Source organism: Eubalaena glacialis, unplaced genomic scaffold, assembly GCF_028564815.1.
Source record: "Eubalaena glacialis isolate mEubGla1 unplaced genomic scaffold, mEubGla1.1.hap2.+ XY H_3, whole genome shotgun sequence".
Lineage (NCBI taxonomy): Eukaryota > Metazoa > Chordata > Mammalia > Artiodactyla > Balaenidae > Eubalaena > Eubalaena glacialis.
This window is the reverse complement of record NW_026871157.1, coordinates 1522357-1543321: the sequence shown is the minus strand read 5'-3', so window position 1 is coordinate 1543321 and position 20965 is coordinate 1522357. Positions and strand designations below refer to the sequence as shown.

The 20965-nt window shown below is 44.4% G+C and overlaps 1 protein-coding gene and 1 long non-coding RNA gene across 2 annotated transcripts in view; one reads left to right on the top strand and one right to left on the bottom strand.

The window, feature by feature from the left end:
- The window catches only part of LOC133082989 (centriole and centriolar satellite protein OFD1-like), a 58232-nt gene extending 48288 nt beyond the window's left edge, over positions 1 to 9944 (bottom strand). The window contains 6 exon segments of the mRNA XM_061179654.1: positions 2434 to 2464; positions 2552 to 2620; positions 4953 to 5153; positions 7246 to 7258; positions 9379 to 9476; positions 9810 to 9944. Of these exon segments, the coding sequence (XP_061035637.1) occupies positions 2434 to 2464; positions 2552 to 2620; positions 4953 to 5153; positions 7246 to 7258; positions 9379 to 9470 (406 nt within the window). The 5' untranslated portion in view covers positions 9471 to 9476; positions 9810 to 9944.
- Positions 9945 to 10077: 133 nt separating this feature from the next.
- On the top strand, positions 10078 to 20196 carry LOC133082998 (uncharacterized). The gene is made up of 3 exons (XR_009699103.1): positions 10078 to 10175; positions 17404 to 17515; positions 20054 to 20196. It is a non-coding gene; the product is annotated as an uncharacterized LOC133082998 (long non-coding RNA).
- Positions 20197 to 20965: the final 769 nt, after the last annotated feature.

The window sequence follows — 20965 nt, the reverse complement described above, 5'->3', positions numbered from 1 at the left end:
AATATTATACATAGGATGGATAAACAACAAGGTCCTACTGTAGAGCACAGGGAACTATATCCAATATCCTGTGATAAACCATAATGGAAAAGAATATGAAAAAGAATGTACATGTATGTATAACGGAATCACTTAGCTGTACAGCAGAAATTAACATTGTAGGTCAAGTATACTTCAATAATACAGTAAAATAAAAACAGAATGTCTTTTGATCCAATTTACTTATCCTCTGCTAACATTACTCCCGGGAGACCAGGCAGTTAAGTCACAGAATAATGACTGGCAGAAAGTAGGTACTCAAGTGTTCGCCAAATGGCAAGTCCTTAATTAATGTCCCAGCAGGGAGGGTAGCAATGCTGGCAACAGACAAAATCAAGGAGCACACTAACACAAAAAGGCCATTACATGATGTTACGAATTTTTTGGAAAAGATCTAAATAACAACTATGCATTGCAGGCAAGTTACCAGCTTATGTTCATACTACCAAGTCCATCATCAAGTCCAGCCTGTGGCCTGTCACCCACAGCAGTTGTAAAGGGAAAAAACCTCAGCCTCCCTCCTTCTGTATAGGGAAAAACCCACCTCTTCCCTCCCATCTCTCCCCTCCCTGTGAGCCCCTTGACTTTTACACAGAACACTTCACAACACTTACTCCCGACTCTCCTGGTCACCCAGTGTGTGGGGCTTTTCCCTCACGCCAAGCCATTCTCCGCAACACCGGATGGGTGGCCCACACTTGAACTCAATTCTGACACTGTCCACCTGGAGGCAGCATCCGACCCCATGGGTTAAGGGCCTCAGTCCCACACTGACCACCCCCTGCCACCATACCTATATATTCTTCAGGTGCCAGTCACATGCCCAGGCTGTCACCTGTGCTTCTGAGCAACTGGCTATACATAGAGGTTCCCACAACCTCCTCCGTGGGCTTCATTAACGTACCAGAACAGCTCACAAAACTCAGGGAAACACTTTCTTACATTTACCAGTTTATTAAAGGATATGATAGGGGGCTTCCCTGGTGGCGCAGTGGTTGAGAATCCGTCTGCCAATGCAGGGGACATGGGTTCAAGCCCTGGTCCAGGAAGATCCCACATGCTGCGGAGCAACTAAGCCCGTGCGCCACAACTACTGAGCCTGCGCTCCAGAGCCTATGAGCGACAACTACTGAGCCCGCATGCCGCAACCTGAAGCCCACGTGCCTAGAGCCCGTGGTCCGCAATGAGAAGCCACCACAACGAGAAGCCCGCGCACCGCAACGAAGAGTAGCCCCCGCTCACCGCAACTAGAGAAAGCCCGCACACGGCAGCGAAGACCCAACACAGCCAAAAACAAATAAATAAATTTATATATTAAAAAAAGGGATATGATAAAGGATACAGTTGAACAGCTAAACAGAAAAGATACACAGGGCGAGGTACATGTGGGAAGGAGCCCGGAGCTTCTATGCCCTCTCCAGGTGTGCCAGTCTCCTAGCACCTCCATGTGTTCACCAACCTGGAAGCTCTCTGAACCCCATACTTTTGGGATTTATGGAGGCTTCATCACACATTCATGATCGATTATTCACAAAAATGATTGATTATTCATTTTCAGTCCTCCTCCCTTCAATAGAATGGGGAGGAAAGCTGAAAATCTCAAGCTTCTAATCATGGCTTGGTCTTTCCAGTGACCAGCCTCATCCAGGAGCCATCCAGGGACCCACGTAGTGTTGGCTCATGCGAACACAAGACACTCCTATCACCCAGGAAATTACAAGGGTTTCAGGAGACCTGTGTCAAGAATGGAGGTCAAAGACCAATACTAGAACAAGATATGCTCCTTGTGTTCTTACCACTTAGGAAATTACAAGGATTTGGGGAGCTGTGTGCCAGGAGCTGGGGGCAGAGATCAATATATACATTTTCTATTATCTCAGAGTAGTTATGGACTCTTTGAAGGTTATTATCAAGGCCAAAATTAAAGCAATTTATCAGGCCTATATAAACAAACAAAAAAGCACATTACTGAACAGATATTTCATTCTTTAAGCCAATATGAATGCAATACTCGATATATTGTACTTAACGGCATATCTAGGATACAAAGATAGTGGCCTAAACGTTATTTGTTTTTGTTTTGGAAATGTTCCAAAAAGTGGGTATCTCTACAAAGACCAGCTTTCAATCCGTTTGTAGGGCTCTTGATGCTGTCTCCAGTTTTCTCATTTGAGTAATAGTGATGTTAAGAGGTTAAAACTTGGGGGAATCGATCCACATTTGTAAAACAGATGAATCATTCTATTTAAAAAGGTATTGCCAGAAAGGAGAAAAGTCAAATGATTCAATTCAAATTCCCTATTCTTCCACCTGAAAATTATTAGTTTCATACTTTTATACAAAACAATACATAACAAAAATGTTCCTATTCTCTACAAAGATGAAGGCTCCTACCTTTTTGGTTTTCTTTATCAAATCCTGAAATCTGTTAAAAGAAAATATTTTACCTTTATTCAACTACTCAGTTATTATTAACAAACCAAAGTAGGTTATAAAAATGAAACAATCCTACCAGTGATTTGTAGAGACTGGATTCAGGGTTGATTTTAATGAGTTGTAATAGATCCTGCATAGTAAATACCTGAAGAAAAAAAAAAAGTACACAGATTTTAACATCAATGTGTAAGTGATATATTCAGAAACATCCCAATTTAAGACTAAAAATCATGATTCAGACTAAATAAGATTATAACTATGCTAATAATGTAACACGTAAGCTTTCTTTTTTTTTTTTAAATTTTATTTACTTATTTATTTATGGCTGTGTTGGGTCTTCGTCTCTGTGCAAGGGCTTTCTCTAGTTGCAGCAAGTGGGGGCCACTCTTCATCATGGTGCGCGGGCCTCTCACTATCGCGGCCTCTCTTGTTGCGGAGCACAGGCTCCAGACGCGCAGGCTCAGCAATTGTGGCTCACGGGCCTAGTCGCTCCGTGGCATGTGGGATCTTCCCAGACCAGGGCTCAAACCCATGTCCCCTGCATTGGCAGGCGGATTCTCAACCACTGCGCCACCAGGGAAGCCCCATAACCTTTCTTATATTAAGTTACAATAAACGCTGCAGTCAAAAAACGATAAAATTTTTCTCTTGATCACGTAATTAACCTCCAAATAATTCACATCAAAAATGATGTGCCTGAGCTTCCCTGGTGGCGCAGCGGTTGAGAATCTGCCTGCCGATGCAGGGGACACGGGTTCGAGCCCTGGTCTGGGAGGATCCCACATGCCGCGGAGCAACTAAGCCCGTGAGCCACAACTACTGAGCCTGCGCGTCTGGAGCCTGTGCTCCGCAACAAGAGAGGCCACGATAGTGAGAGGTCCGCGCACCGCGATGAAGAGTGGCCCCCGCTTGCCGCAACTAGAGAAAGCCCTCGCACAGAAACGAAGACCCAACACAGCCATAAATAAATAAATAAATAAATAAATAAATAAAATTAAAAAAAAAAAAAAAAAAAAAAAGATGTGCCTAACTGAAATAACAGAAATGGTTAATGCTTTACAGATAAGAAACACTCAAACATCTGAGGCACCAATGAATATATGAGTGCATTCCAGGGTCTTACAATTGCAATGACATTTTAAAATTACTATTGCTTCAAAATGTAAATAAACTAAGTCTGTACTATCTTTACAACTACAAAATGTTTAAAACTATTTTAGATATATGGTCAAAGAGTTTGAGTATTCTTAGTAAACAATACATACTATAGAAATACATGCTGTGTCTACCCTGAGAACATTGATACAATGTACAATTAGTTTTCCATTAAAGAATATTCTGCACAGTATTTTAGAGTATAGAAACCTTTAAGTGTGTGAACTAGATAATCACTGCTATAACCATATAATTGACACATTATTCATTCTAGAAGCAAAATTGTGAAATGTAATTAGAAAGTTAGATAGAAGGATCAACAAAGAATTCCTAATGCTGGTAAAATTTGATTGTTAATGAATAAATACAGCATATTTAAATTTTAAGTTTTTCCAATAATAACACTGCTGTTCTCTTAAAAGAGCTGAATACCACACTTCTGGACAATTATGGCCAAGATAAAGAGTTAAAACATAAGGACAGCCCCAAGAGTCAACCCTAATGTAAAGTATGGGCTTTGGGTGCTAATGGCGTGCCAATGCAGGTTCACTGCACATAAAATGCTGATGGCAGGGGAGGCCTGCGCGCGTGGGGTTCGGGAGCAGAAGGGCGACCTCCCTTTCTGCTCATTTTCGCTGTGAACCTGAACTGCTCTAACAAGTTAAGTCTATGAAAAAAAATACAGAAAGTGTGCTATATCTGCCTTTAAAACAACCAAGTGTGACTAGTATGTTCAGTGGTTGGTGGAAAGATAGTCACCATCATTAGGAAAGTGGTAAAAGGTGTTGTAATATTTAAGAACTCCACAGGTTTTCAAAAGTTACTTATCCCTCACTTCTCTTATGTCATCACAAAGACGACAAATATCTGAAGAGACTGTAGCATACTGAAGACGGCACACTGTTGATCTAGATTTACTGCCCTGCATTGCCACTTACCAATCATGTGACCTTGAGCAAATCACCCCACCTCTCCAGACTCTGGATCCTCATCTGTAATACATGTACCACCTGCAGAGTGACCAGCAGTGCCAGCCTCCCCACAGACATTCAACATAAACGGCACTTTTGCGTCCTCAGACCACATGGAGTGTCAGATCACTTCTAGCTCCAAAACATCACAATTTTATAAAGACAAATCAAGATACCAAGGAATTGGTAACAATGTCAGATTTCATACTCCTTTGTCACATTATAACAAATACATTATGTAATTTCAAAGATAAACAAGAAAGGGACCCAGCTAGCCAAGGAGCACTTAGCTATTACCTGAGGGAGAAGCTGTTAACAGAAAACTCAGAGACAGAGAAGCAAAGATGTTACCTTTTCTTTTGCCAAACCACTTTCGGGAAAGAAGACAGAAAGCGAACATTCATAGCCGCATCTCTGTAAGTGATCTGCCACTAGAGAGTTGGAAGCATGTGTTAAGAGGGAGCTCCCTTCCACTGAGAGGGAGAGGGACTGCACTTCGCCACTCAGTACAGGGTGCATCAGTTCGTGAATTAGCTGGTTTCGGAGTTGCGTCTAGATCAAATACAAAATGAAACAAGAGGGAAAAAAAATTTCAGCAGCATTTTTTCCACTGGCGGGACACAGACTTGTCACATGAATTAGAATCCTTCCTTTTGTTTCCAGAATGGTTCTAAATCCATGGCCCCAAGTTAGGAACCTTCCCCTGGACCCTCTGTCTTACCCTGTGAGACAAGCAGCCCAGTGGGTTCTAGAAAGAGTAGCTTGCTTTCATCACCTTCCAAGTGAGCTGGTGGTGAGCCAGAACGTGGAGAGACTAACTTCGCTTCCCTACAAGCCCAGTTCAGCAACTTTTCATTGGGGTACCAAATACAGGAGAAAACTCTGCTACTTCCTCACCTCTCTGCAAGTTGTTGGAGGATACGAAATTAATACTGGGTTAAATACATTCAAGTATATTGATCAAAATAAAATTAGGTTCCCAAAACGGAAATAGTATACACAAGAGAAAAATCAGTAAACCCAAAAAAGGCTTATTAAGATTCACTTTCATGTGGACTATTTACAATTCTAGACATTATGAAATATAATAATTTCCCCCTATTTTATAAATGAGGAAATTTAGGCTCAAGGTGGCTAATTTTCTCAAAGTTATAACACCAGTGTTACTATTCATTTTGGTTTTTAAAAAATCCCCTAATCAGACTGCTGGATATTTGTTCTAATTTATTTTGCACATAATCTGAAACATACAATTGGGCGGAGCTTAAGAGTACACTGCCTAGATTCATGGGGTTCAGCAGTAAATAACATCTAAGGAATTGTTATTAATAGAATACAAACAAGAAACAAATGAACTTCTCATTACATCTCTTTCTTCTATCCTTTAGCTAAAGAAAATATATTAGTTCTATATATAGTTGTATATTAGTAGTATAGAACAGAACTTATACGTGTCTCTAAAATCCTATAGTACTGGGCATATACCCAGAGAAAACCATAATTCAAAAAAGACACATGCACCCCAATGTTCACTGCAGCACTATTTACAATAGCCAGGTCATGGAAGCAACTTAAATGCCCATCAACAGATGAATGGATAAAGAAGATGTGGTACATATATACAATGGAATATTACGCAGGCATAAAAAGGAACAAAATTGGGTCATTTGTAGAGATGTGGATGGATCTAGAGACTGTCATACAGAGTGAAGCAAGTCAGAAAGAGAAAAACAAATACTGTATATTAATGCATATATGTGGAACTTAGAAAAATGATACAGATGAACCGGTTTGCAGGGCAGAAATAGACACAGATGAAGAGAAAAAACATATGGACACCAAGGTAGGAAAGTGGCCAGGGGGTGGGGTGGTGGTGGGATGAATTAGGAGACTGGGATTGACATGGATACACTGATATGTATAAAATAGATGATTAATAAGAACCTGCTGTATAAAAAACTAAGATTCAAAAATTCAAAAATAAAAATAAAATAAAATCCTATAGTAAAAACCACATTTACACGAAACAGAATATATATGCTTTGCCTCATCTGATACAGTTAAGTAACTGAAAAGAGAAAACTAAAGCCTCCTCCACCAGTAAAATTTAGCGGTTTAATTAAATTTGTAACACAGTAAAGAAGAAATATACTTAGATTCAGCTTAATTAACAAAAGGATTTAGGGTGTCTTGCAAACAAGTACTGAAATGGCTAAGAATTAAATGAGGGATTGAAGCAGGGTAAAAGGAAGAGTAGCAAACAGTGGAATGACATTACAGATGAATTTCCATCTTGACACACCCAAAAAGCATGCCATCTAGCACTTGCTGGAAGGAATCCAAAAACTGGCTGGGGGCTTTCCAGCAGCCAGTGCAAAGAGGGAAATCCATTCAGAATTAAAGCTTGCAACGTCCCTAAAACAGAAATAACGACAGAGCCCTCCCTCCAAATTGTGCCTATGAAAACTTCTCCCCAAAAAACCATCAGAGAGTTTGGGTTTGAGCATGAGCCACCTGTTTTCCTAGCTTGGCCCTGCAATAAACCTTTCTCTGCTCAAAAAAAAAAAGAAAAAAAAGAAAGAAAGAAGGCCAATTATTGTTGGGGGAGGGGAAGCAGGAGGGACAAGACTTAGGGACCCGGAACCCTCAGCACATCTCTCAGCAACTGACAGAATAGACTCAAAATAAGGAAAAAGAAGATTTTTCATAAACTTCATTTACCAGATACCCATATGACTCTGTACTTAATCATAAATACAAATTCTTTCCAAACACCCAAAGAGAAAGTGAACTAGGCCACTCAAAACTTCAATGAATTGTAAAAATTAGAACTCACTCAGGTCATTAAACTGAGAAAGTAAATTAGCTCAGACTGAGAAAGTAAAAATCTCCCCTGCCAAAATCCCCCCCGCCATTGATCATGCTACAGTAACAAACTGAATGGCCAGCTGCAAACAAGAAACAGTATTTCTCCTTAGGATAGGCTGCAGCTGTAAAGTGAACAAGGCTAGCATAATCCTGATACCAAAGCCTAACAAGGATAGCTCAAAATGGATAATGATACGTCATTATCAACTGGACTATAGACATGAAGTAAAACCCTACCAAACCAAACCCAAAGGACAGTAAGAGAACAAACGCCATGCCCAGACGCAAGAACCATTCCGCCTAAGAAAGTGGACTAATGCGTGATATACTACAACTAATTTCAGGTGGGTTAAGGAATTAACCGTAAAAAAGAGCCTTTTTAAAAACTTAAGTGAATATTCATTCTCAGTGGAAAATGACTGAGAATAATCGGCACAAAAAAAGTAAACAAGAGACTTGACCACATAAAAATGTAACTTCAGTATTTTTAGAGCCAAATTAAAATTGAAGACAGATAGTATTGCCACAAAAATGGGAAAAAAGATTAAGCTTCCATTAAAAGAACTCGTATCAATAAGAAAACACCCACACCCTAGGGAAAAAAAACAGGCAAGGGGAACATGAACCACCAATCCATGGAAAACATACACATGGCCAGAAAATATATGCAACCTCACTGATAAACAAAAGAAAGAATGTTAAAATAATAGAGTTTCTCAGTCTTAGATTGGTTTAAAACATGTCATGATCATACTATTGGAGAGAGATGTGCACTCTCAAACTGCTGGTAGAATACAAACCGAAGTTGACCCTCGAACCACCGGGGGTTAGGAGCCCCCTCCATATCCCCCGTTTTGCATCAGCAGATTCAACCAACCACAGACAGTGTAGTATTGTAGTAGGTATTTATTGAAAAAGTCCACATATAAGTGGACCTGAGCAGTTCAAACCCGTGTTGTTCAAGGGTCAGTTGTATTACAACTTTTCTAAAACAAGACGTGTACACCAAGAACCTTACAAATGTTCACGCCCTTTGATTCATTAATACCACTTCATCTATCCTAGGCAAAAAGTGAGAGATGCCACTGAAGGAATGTGTAAACCTGGGTATAACCTAAATACTCAGTAACAGGGGAATGCTGCATAAATTACCCATATGTCCAAAGATCCAAAGATGAGCCTGGTGCCAATGAAAATGAGAATTTCAAGACACATTTAAGGACACAGGAAAATGCTCACCATATAATAGTAAAGAGGATACACAAATACATACAACATTATGCCAATTAGTACTTGTATTAGAGATGACTTCTCTTGTATGCTTTTCTATATTTCAGATGAGTTTAAAGTATTTTTCACATGAGTCTATAGTATTTTTAAGTTACAAAAACAATGGAGGACACAAGAAAAAATTGTCCTTAGTTTCCCATTTTAAGTGTAAAATGGTCTTTTGAAATGAATATAGTAATGAAAACACATTTGAGCTAATCCTACTCCTTGCTGTTAATTCATACATGAAGTGTACTAAGAAATATTTGCTGCTCAAGTATTTATACCTTTCAATATACTTTAAAGAAGAAATTTCTCATTCCCCCAACTTTTCTACAGTAAGCAGTCCCTTAATGTTTTCTATATGGTGACAATATCCTCTATTCAAATATGAGTATTACAAAATCACTTACTAACTCAGGAACCTGTAAGCCAAATTTTTAAAACAAACCTAACCTTACTAAAATGTGTTTGTTTTACGATTTAAGAGTTGCACAGGAACAGAGCAGTGTAATTCACCAATACAATCTGTGTATCATGCTATTTTTAAAGCCCAACACATGGATGTATTTACATGTGGACTACCTGTTACAGGTTACACCTGTAAAATTTATGTAACAGCTATGCCTAAAAGTGATACCTTCAGTGAGTCAGTATACCCCGATCCTTAAACGTCTGGTACAGCTTTTTGCGCAGTTCATCTTGACTCAACACGTCAGATGTGGGGAGCATGGTGGCCTAGAAGAGAAAACGGTTACGGGTTACCTGGCGGGCAGAGGGGACGTGAATTTCTGAAGACGGATCGGTGGCCTCCAAGGAAGCCAAAGGCGGTTTAACGGAAACAAAGGCTTCACTTCCGCCCGCCCCGAGGAGGGGGCAGATGTATCTACCTGAGGTATCAGGTGTCCGCTTCCTCCCGAGCCCTCCCCACTGTGCCCAGAGTTAGAGCCCGAGACCGGGGTGCAAGCCCAGGCCTAGAGGAATCCCTGGCCGGAGAGCCCTGCCGCTGTCCCAGAAAAACGGGAGGAACAAGCTGAACTCCGAACTAAGAACTCAGGCAGAGACACGCACTTCCTTTCTCCGCGGTTGTGATAGGTGGGCGTGGTTGTGGCCCACGCGGGACTCTCACGGGCGGCTGGAGGGCTGAGACCGGAGACAGAAGGCCAGAGAAGGCGCGGCACTAGCCGAAGTTGGAACCGCTCAGACCTGATCCCACCCCTCCCCGAGGTCCTCCAAGCCCAGCCGCCCTAGTCTGGAGCATTACAGCGCAAGCCCGGAGCTGCGCCGCGCTGCGGCTGGAAGCTCCGCCCACTATCGCGAGAGCGCAACCGCGGAGTCTCCCGAGGGCTGCTTGCAGAGTCTCTACGGAAGCTGCGGAACGCGGGTCTCGGCCGCGGGAACTGACTGGGCGTTTCCGTTCCCGGCGTCTCGCCGCAGGTAGGGAATGGAGCGAGTGGGCGGCTGGCGCTCCGGGACTCTGGGGGATGTCCCCGGGCCCTCGGGATCCGAGTATTGGCCCTGTCTCTCCCCTCTGCCCCGGGGCCGGCTGAGCTCTTCACAACCCACCGGGCGAGTCCACACCGCGATTCACCCTGCAAACGTCCACCTGCTCGGGGGCTTTGCTTCTTGTACCTTTCACTGGGTCATTCAGCTCACCCCGGGTTTCTTAACCGCGGCATTATTGCCGTTGGAGCCGGAAAATGCTCCGTTGTGGGGCTGTCCTGTGTACTGCAGGATGTTGAGCAAGCATCCCCGGTTTCTACCCAATAGATGCCAGTAGCACCTGCTCTCCCCCGCCCCCGGTTCTGAGAACCATGAATGTCTCCGGACATTGCCACGTGTCCTCTGGGAGGCAAAATTGCCCCTGGTTGAAAACCAGTGAGCTAAACTTTGAGTACCCATGTTGTACGTGCTGTGAAGATAGGTGAGCCGGGTCCCCCAGATACTTAAATCTAATTAGAAAGAAAAGGAACCAGTCTCTCAAGAAGCAATAATGAAAACATTACAGCCAGAGAATTGACTAAGAACTAAGATGCATTGTAGACTGGGTAACGATTTTAGAAAAGTGGTTGGAGATGGACATGAGTGGGCACATCTCTGAAAAGTGTGACTTCATCAGGGCCTTGTTGGGTTGAATTTGGATGGTGGGCAAAAAGCATGGGAGGAAGAGGGAACATTCTGAAAGGAATTAAAAAAAAAAAAAAAAATCAGGACCCTTTCAAGAGCAGTGAGGCATCTGGCCTGACTCCAGAGCCTCATGCTGTGGGTATAAGGTATCTAAGCCCCATGAGGACAAAATTGGGCCAGTGATGGTTTTGTGAACAGCACTGATGAGTACAATGAATTTTCACCCCTGGCGGTGAAAGGCTTAGAGAATTTAAGAGGCATCAAGAGTGACAGGGCTTCCATAGGAGGTAGAGAGCATGTAGGTTGGTGTTGGGAAATACCTGGAGGAGGAGGAATTTGGGTGGGCTTTGAAAGATGGGTGAGGTTTACACATGGAATCAGGGAGAGTATTCCAGGCATGAAGAGAGAAATAAATCTGGAGTGGACACAATCAGTTGGGGAGAAAAAAAGTATACCAGTCCACTGTAGCCAGGGTAGAGCAATGAGGTTGAGAAAAGCTGTACAGAGTAACGTGGGACTATGTTTTTGATACTGGTACTTGATCCCTGTAGATGAGAAACATTAAGGCTTTTGAGCAGAATAGTGAGATGATGAAAAATGTTCTAAGACGATGTTAATATGTTGCAAGTAGTGTTAAATAAAAACACATCTGTGCCTGAAGACCCTCTTACCCCCAACCTTTGGTGCCCAAATTGAATAGATTTAGATTAAATGTCCAAAAGCCAGCATAACCTCACTTATGGTGAGGTAGAGGAATTGCTTTTAATATTAATAGGAAAAATGTCCTATTAGAGAACTATCAACAGTATTCATCCTGCTTATTGCAGTGGACATGTCTTGTGCCACACTAGGTTAGTCTTCCAGCCCCAGGTCTATGGAACAACTGAAGCCACTGCTGTTGGGAGCACAGGGAAGTTTTCCAGAAGTTCCTCTATAGAGGCTGTAAAGAGGTTTGCTGTAAAAATGGGTGGTTTTGGAACTGGCATCCATGAGTTGTCTCGGAGGGGCCTTCTAAGTTCATTGGGTTCATCCTCCCACTCTGGCACTACTAGTGGTCTTCCAGCCTCCCCTTAACACACGTCTAGTGATTGGGGGCGGGGGGCGGTGTCACTTCACAAGGCAGCCTGATAGTTCTTTAATTGTTACAAAGTTCTCAATTATATTGACCCAAATGTCTTTGCATGTAACCTCAAAGGAGCAGCCCTAGGCTTGGCCTCTGGAACAGTTTGGAATAAGTCTGTCTAGTTCAGAGCTAGCAAATACTTGGCGCTCCCATAGGCACTGCCCTCTCCCAAACCCGTAGCAGATGTGGGTAACTGATCACAGCAGCCTTTCCCCCTGACCACCCTTAGTCTCAGAATCTCTCTCAGCACCAGTTCCTGGCCTTCACTGCTAGTTGATTAGAATGGGCTCAAGGGAAAAAACCCATCTGCCATCCCTAGTCAAATCCCTTCCCATTAGACAGCATCATATTTAAAGAGTGCACCATAGCCCACTGCCCCCGCAAAATAGTCTCCCCCCGCCCCCGGTTTAAACATCCTCAGTTCCTTCAGTAGCTTCTGTCTGCATTCCCTAGCCTAGATGCCTCCCTCCTCCCAGCACACACAGCTCAGAGTTAATGGTTTTAAAATGTGATTCCCAGAACTGAGCATGTCCCCCAGAGACGGTATTATTAGTGATGAGGACATCATCTTCTCTTTGTGCAGCCTAGACTTGCATTCGCTCTTTCGACCGCTGTATCAGATTGCCGCCTCCGATTTAGCTGGCAGTAAATGAAAACGGGTTCTCACAGATGAGCGGCTCTTACACTAGGTCTCCCGCATCCTATTGTTGTGCGGCTGATTTAAGCCCAAGTACAGGACTTTATTCCAAATCCTTTTACATTCTATCCTGTTCATGTCACCTGTTTCTCCTAGCCGTGGAGATCTTCTGAATCCTAACTTTAGCCTTCAAATAAATTAGGTGCCCTTAGCATGTTATCTTTGGGTGTGGTAAATTGGCTTCATTTCAGTTACTGATGCAAACCTTGAGCTGGACTAGGTTAAGGTCAACCTCCAAGGCTCCCTCGAGACCCCATGCTGTCGACTGACATGGAGCACTTTAACATTCCCGTCAGCCCTGCACTGTCCCTCCTTCAGCAGAGAACGAGCACTTCCTGGGCCCCGGCACTGCCGTGGCTCTGGGGGTACCACAGGCTGTCATCCAGGCTACAGGTCTCCCCTGGGTTCTTAGGCAGAGAACCACAGGACTTCAGAAAGTGACTCACCGTCTCCGTATTTCCCTTCCTCAACAGCGAGTGTAGGTCTGACATAACTTGTTCTCCTAGAACAAGCGAGTGAGTCGTAACCCACTCTTTTTGTCTAGGGAGTCACATTAAATGACTTAGTTTGTCATAAAAGCTCCCAGCATGGTGTCTGACTGAATACAGGCATTTAATACCTATTTCTGTTGGTGTTTTAATCTCTTCGGAAGTACTCAGACTGGGAGGCAAGCCTCTTTGTTTCTCAAAGTTGGAGTAACAGTTACTGGCTCTTTTCTGTTCCTGTGATTTCTCAAACGTCACTGACCAGTAGTTATACCGTCAGTTGTCAACCCAACTGTTTCTTTCACATACCTGTCTTGGGGTTCACAGCCTGCCTAACCTAACTGCTTCCACACTTGCCGTGTGAGAATCATTCTTTGAGAAAACTCAAGTTCAGCACACCTGTGTCCCGTGTTATTTATGTACCAGGTGCCTCAACTAATTGACCTTTCTCCCTTGCTTTTTCCTGTGGTAGCCTGAAAGCCTTCCACGCATTTCAGCTTGTTTTGGGCTTTTGCCCTTCTAATGCTAGCCTCACAGGTTTCTGGTCCCATTTTTACGTTCATTACTAGTTAGTGCCCTCCTTCTTACATCCTGTACACGGTCTTTTCAGTGAAATCCAGAGCTCCTTGTTCATTTCTTTAGTTACCTCTCTCAAGTCAGCTCAAGACGCTCTAGCCACCACAAACAGCTGTTTTCACCACAGATGGGAGTCCTGGCTCCCCTCCCTTCAGCCGACAAGTCCTGCCCTTACAAGGGAGGATTTCTTCATTGGTACTTTAACAACTATGGCAACTTCTCACAAACGTGCTGTTCATCACCCAGACACAGCATTCATCAATCAGGCCCCTGAGGCCCCGAGGGCCTCGGCACTGGAACTTTCAGAAGGTTCTCATCCTTGTTGAGAAGAGTTAATCCCCCCAACGCCTCTCTTTCCTGCATTCCCTCTCCTAGATTCCAGCACCATCCCCCGCGCCCCACACACACACTGCCCAAACGACGGCCCCCTCCTCACAGGTCCTTTTGGCAAGGGCGGGGGAAGGGCTGTTAGCCGTAGGGGATACTTGCTGGAAAAACCCAGCCCCAGCCGATGGCCCCCTCCTCACAGGTCCTTTTGGCAAGGGCGGGGGAAGGGCTGTTAGCCGTAGGGGATACTTGCTGGAAAAACCCAGCCCCAGCCGCTGTTCTCTTCCATACTCTCATCCCCCCACTGCTCCGAGTGGCTTCACCTCGCCGCACCATGGCCCGCCCTCCCCCCGCTTGCCACAGGGCTCTGAAACCCGCGTCCCACGGAAAATAAACTCATTTTGCCCCCAGTCTCTATAGAATGCACCTTCTACTTTTATTGCTGACACTTCCTGGTGTATTTCCTTTTTTCTTATACCTGCAGGTTTTTTCAGCTTTGACGTGTGTTAGTTTCCTATTGTGGCCACAACACATTACCACAAATTTACTGGCTTAAAACGACACAAATTTATCATCTTACAGTTCTGTAGCATACACGTCCAACACGGGTCTCACTGGGCTGAAATCCCCTCTGGAGGCTCTCCGGAAGAATCTGTCTTTGTCCTTTCCAGCTTCTAGAGGCCGCCCGCATTCCTTGGCTCACGACGCCTTCCTCCACCTTCAAAGCCAGCAATGTTGTATCTCCGTGGCGATCCTTCCACAGCCACGCTTCCCCCGGACTTTCCTCTGGGGCTGCCCTCTGCCACTTTTAAAGACACTTGTAATTACATTGGGCCCACCTGAGTAGCCCAGGATCCTCGCCCTATCTGAAGATCAGCTGATGAGCAGCCTTAGTTCCATCTGCAGCCTTAATGCCCTTTGCCATGTATTGAATAGATTAACATTCACAGGTTTCCCAAGATTAGGATGTGGACATCTTGGTGGGGCTCGGGGTAGCTATTCTGGCTACCACCACACATTCAACACTGACCTGTTCATTTTCATCCCTCTTCCTTCCCTTTCTTATTTCCGTTCTCAGTGAATAGGTTCATCATCTTGATATTCTGCTTGATCACCTCAGCCAGACATTTTGGAAACATGCTCGATTCTTCCCGCAGCTCCCCAGTTTAATCCATTGCCAAGCTCTGTGTGACTGCCTCCATACCTCGAGACCTTGGAGACACCTGAAGGGCCCCTATTTTAGGTGACGGAAAAATTGAGCAGGTGTAGATCATCTCCATCCTCGCAGAAAGTTCCCTATATCAGACAGCACGGAATTCTGGAGCGTGTCTCACCTCTGCTCACCACCTAGGCAGAGAAGCCCCAAGTATTAAATGACTGTGGACATTCCCTTCCTGAGACAAAATGGTTATGTTCTCCTACGGCTTCCTTTTCTTCCACTACACCTTTCAGCTTTTCCTTGTCAGAATGGAATTGAGAGCTGCATACCTTCTTCAGCTGTGTGTGAAATCACACGATTGGCAGCTCTGGTTCTGCGTAGCTGAGCAGTTTGTGATCGACCCTTTATGCGGTATTTCCTGCAGTTGCCTTTCTGTTTATCCTCACGCTGTTCTTAGGATGTGCTTCTCTCCCAGACACGGGTCTCCGTATAGGGTTGAGTGGGTTTGGGGGAAGGCGGCGGGGAGAAGGGTAATCTTCCTTATACATATTTTGTCTCTTGCTGCTTCTAAATATGTGTAGGGGGAGAAGTATCTTCCTTACAGTATTTTTTTTTCCCCCTGCTGCTGCTTAAATGTTTGTGCTGAAGAAAGTAAGCCCTTCCCTTGGCAAACTCCAGCTATGAAACCTATTCCGGCAAGAATGAATGATGTCATTGTTTACTTGGTTAAAATTTCAGGCTCCCATCCCTCTTCCCCTCACTTGTGCTTGAGAATTACTGCCAATTCTCCTAGTTTTGCGGAGCTTTTGTATCATTCCTGCCTGCCTCTGTTGTCCAGTTTTACTGTTTGGGTCTTTTTCTCATCTTTCCCCTTTTTCTGTAAAGGGCCAGATGGTCTCTGTGGCGACCACCCCACTCTGTCATTGTAGGGCAGGAGCAGCCTTAGATGGTAGTGAGAGGACAGACCGGGCCAGATTGGGCCCGCAGGCTATAGTGTGCCAACCGCTGCCCCAAATAACCTTTTAAATCTGACTCACTTCATCATGCCACGAGTCTCCTATCTTCCTTTTCTTCCAGTCACAGCCTTACAATTCCAGAGTGAAAGGGGCCAGCTGTGCCGTGATTTCCTCTACAAAATGTTGTACTCATCAGGAAATACATTTCCGAGGTCTTCAGACGTCGTCACGTGGAAGTCCCAGTGAGGCTCGATGGGCCCTGGGTTCGGACACACCTTACTGTACGCTCCCAGTGAAGCAGATCCCCGCCCCATGAGGAGGCCTTCCTAGGCCCCATGTCTCCACGTGCCTGCGCTCATGTCGCTAGAGCTAGACGTGAACCTAGCTTGGTCTGATTCCAAAGACCTCGTATGAAAAATACATACATAAATGCATCTGCCCGTCTGTCCGTCCATCCATCCAGATTTCAATTGTGCTAAATGCCCCAGAATCACTGATTTCTCCCCCACTCCCCCCACTTTCGCTGTTTTATTCCTGTAGCAAACCTATTAACCCTTGTTCCAAGACCTCTTAATGACTCAGAATGTCTTCCTTTTGGATTATGACTTCTTCCATCTCTTCTAGAGTACAAAACTGTTTCTTCCTCTCTCATAAATGGCGTTTGAAGAGGCATATAACAGGCTCTTTTATGTGCAGAGTTATATTCATAGCATAGACCCTTCAGGTGGGAATACATGTACCATACAGTCTGTAGCTGACCGCTCTAGGAGCTCTCCTTTCTGTAAAGGACATGCGCTAGAGTGGTTCTTAGCTTCCTTGGAAGCATCCTTCCTGAAAATTTCCAAGGCAAGTCAGGTATTTCCTAATCAGCACCCAGGTGTTAGCGCCAAGGCTGACTGATCTAGCCCAAGTTTAAGCCAGCTTATCCTAAATGTTCCACACTTTCGGATCATGAGAATGTTGTTTTTATGATCTCATATTAGAGGTCTTCCAGTTTCCGTATGAAAAGGTAGTAGTGGATTCTCCAGGACATATCACAGATTAATTTGTATCATCCAAAAGCCATGTATCTATGGTGGCATACTGGAAAGCATGCTGAGCTTAGGGGCCACCTACTCTACAATTCAGGTTTAAGTTAAAAAATGGAGTTCGTCACTTCCTGGTTTTTGATTTTCAGTATTGAGTACTAAAAATGTGTTATTTTCATTTAATTAGGAGCTATATATTGAAGACAGTGTCTGGAAGCCTCTACTTTGCCATTGTTCATCACCATGATAATCCAATTCTTGGAATGGAGTTTTTGCCAGCTGGAAAAGCAGAATCCAAAGTGCGTATGGAACCTTAAAAAATTCCATAACAATTGTTCTGTTGTTGTAACGATAATGGTGTGATGTGATTTTAGAACTGCAAGAGATCTGGACAGATGAGGTAACTACGAACCCAGCACAACTAAATTAGGCTTGCCCTGCAGTCCCACAGGTTGATAGACGCCAGCCAGGAGCATCCTCTGAATTGTTCGTGCTCTAATTCAGCACACACTTAGCACGCACTAGCAGATGCCCTGGGTCTCCCCTCCCTGGTCATCAGTTCCCCGTGTCACCCCCTGTGACAGCGGCTCCTTGAGCACATAGAAACATAGCTCACCTGCAGTGGGTCTGCAGGAGCACGTGGTGCTGCCCTGAAATGCCAGGACAGTCCCTTCTGTCCCTGTGAATCACCTTTTTCAGCAGGACATACGTGCTAGATCCACTTACCCTGGGAGGGTTAAAAGAGACCCCGACTTACACGTCCTCCTGCTGCCCGAGACGGAGGCCTTTTTCGGCGACCCCCACGTGGCACCCACTGGCCGCGTGGTGCCCTCGTGCTCTCCTCTCCAGTGACGCCACCCAACCTTCTTGTCAAGAGTGGTTCCCGAAAAACAAGCTTCAAGAACATGTTGCCACGGAGAGTAAACAGAGCCATAGAGTCTTGGGATGAGCATAGCTGGTCCCTTCCATCTCCCTGTACAAGTGCATATTCCAAATAAATTGCTGACAGGTTATGCTATGTTTCTCCCAACCTCCAAAAATAGGCTTGACTGTCCCTTAAGACCAGAACTGATCTTTGAAATTAGATGTGATGTGTAATGTCCAGTGTAAGACGCTTTTCAACTATTCAGATCTTGCCACTAAAATATGATAGAAATCCAAGGTATTATCCTAGCAGGTGTTGTTGCTACATTATTTTCCCACATTCACATGAGCACATTGCTCGTTAAAACTTGGATGTGAGGCATCCCTGCAGCAACAGTTGCTTTGGGTGGTATACGGCTGCTTACAGTTTTTCTCTCACTCCAGTGGCCTTGTGGTAGGCAAAGCAGTGCATGTAAAAATAGTGTCGCATGACTTAATCTTCTTTCTCCTGCTACCACTCACCTCTGTAAACCATTTCTACAGTTTTCTTCTAATGTCTCAAGACTGATCATCAGTGTAAGGGAAAACACTACTGTGAGCCAGACAAAACATGTCCATTCCTCTGAGGGTTAAATTAGCTCCGTCACGGTGCCGTGGGTGAAGTATAAACATGCTTTACCTACGCGAGGGCTCCCAGGGCAACTTGGCTGCCCAGTCACGGGAATAGCCTCCTCAGCAAGGAAGTTATGTTCGTTTCCTAGGGCCGCCGTCACAGAGTACCCGGAACTGCGTGCCTTAGAACAACAGAAATGTCTTGTCTCACAGCTGGGGAGGCCTGAAGTCTGAGACCAAGCTGTCGGCAGGGCCGTGCCCGTCCAGAGGCGCTGGGGAAGGTCTGTTCCAGGCCTTTCTCCCAGCTTCTGGCAGTTCTCAGCTTGTGGCAGCAGAACTGCAGTCCTCACGTGCCAGTCTCCCTAGGTGTGCGACTGTCTCCAGATTTCCCCCTTTTATAAATACATCCGTCATTGGATTAGGGACCCATTCAACTGCAGCATGACCTCACGGTAACTAATTACATCTGCAACGACCTCTTTCCAAATACGGCCACGTTCTAAGGTACTGAGGGTTAGGACTGCAACATAGGGATTGGGGGAGGGGGCACAAATTCAACCTGTAACAGAGGTGTCCTTTGAAAAATGCATTTTGAAAGTAAGAATTCCACAGGAGTGAGACTGCATTCCAGCTTGTGAATTCCTTCTCCACATTCTGCTGGGACAGTCCCACCTTCTTCAGTTAGGCCTTTACAGTCCATGAAAAGGACACCCCCGGCTTTGACAGGACCACCTGGCGCTGTCGGCACAGGGGATACGCAGCTGGGGCTGAGCCTGGCCGCCTGCCACTCCCAGGTCCCTGCCATGTGAGCTCCCTGTACCTCAAGACCCTGTGCCAGGCTGTCTCCACTGCTCACCGGGTGCCACCGCGCACAAAGCCCCGCCTCCTACCCCCAGCCCCAGCCTACCTTGTTTTTCTCCTGTCTTCCTCCTCTAAAAAGATGCGAGCTTCTTGAAAGCAGGATCTGAGCTGAGGGGAAGGGAGGAATGGTGAGGGGGAAGAAAAAAAAAGCAGGATCTACTTTTTTTTTAAATGTAGTATCCTTTTTTCACATGCTTAAATGGTTACAGAACTTGGTAACTTCCTTCTTGCAAAATTTTAAAAATATAGTTTCTTGGACACATTTAATTTACTAAGTAATTGGCTGTTTCTATTTATTGAGCTTTTGAAACCAGATTAGAAAATAGAAAATAATGTGAAAGCACTGAAGACCTCTGTAAGTCTCATGGCAATAATCGAAGTAAAAGCAGAAAACTTCCCCCCGCCCTCCCGAAAGCTGTGTCTAGAATTTGCAGAGTGAAGTGTGGCTGGTCTTGACGCTGTAAGGAAATGTTAATCTGGTGCTCCTCACTGCCACCTAGGACGATCACTGCCATCTGAACCAGTTCATAGCTCACGCGGCTCTCGACCTCGTAGATGAGAACATGTGGCTGTCAAACAACATGTACTTGAAGACGGTGGGCAAGTTCAATGAGTGGTTCGTTTCAGCATTCGTCACTGCGGGTCATATCCTTACCTGTTTATTGAAGAGCTCTAACAAAGGGTCAGGGTAACAGACTAGACCAAGGTGGGACCTAGATGCCAGGTTCTGAGTCTGTGGACTGCAAAATATTAGGTAAACATTGCCACTTATGGGGCTTTTATTTTTTTAGGGGGAAAAAACACCTTTTGTTTAACAGATAATGTTAAAACCAAGTCTCATATATAAAGTTAAGGTTTATCTGAACCATATCAATGGTGATTTTATTTTGTAGTTATTTTCTAACTTAAAAAGTTTATGTTCTCTTCAAGATAAAACTAACCTAACTTTGAACCCAGTGTACGGATTCACCTTTTCCATCGCAAAATACACTGCATGTGACTCTTTTGAAGAATATTGTATCGACTGATCGCTTTTCAGTTTTCATTTCTAAAGAAGATTATACCTTAATTATTTCACATATGATATTTATTATGCTGCATGACATCAGGCAAGAAGACGGGATAAAGAACTTCTTTACTGATGTCTATGATTTATATATAAAGGTATGGTATGTTCTGTACCTTGTAAAATCTGGTTATAAAAGAGATTCCAACTTTTGAGGCAGGCCCCTTAGACCGCACAGCTCTCCTCTCAGCAGAGCTCTCCCCCAGCAGGACCGTTCCCGGCAGCTCCCTCACCAGGCAGGTCTTTACCACCAGCTTACCACGTAGGCAGGACAACAAGTCGTAGTTATTTTTAAATCGGTTTCATTCTCCCCCTTTTGGTGCATATAGTTGATTTTATGAGGGAA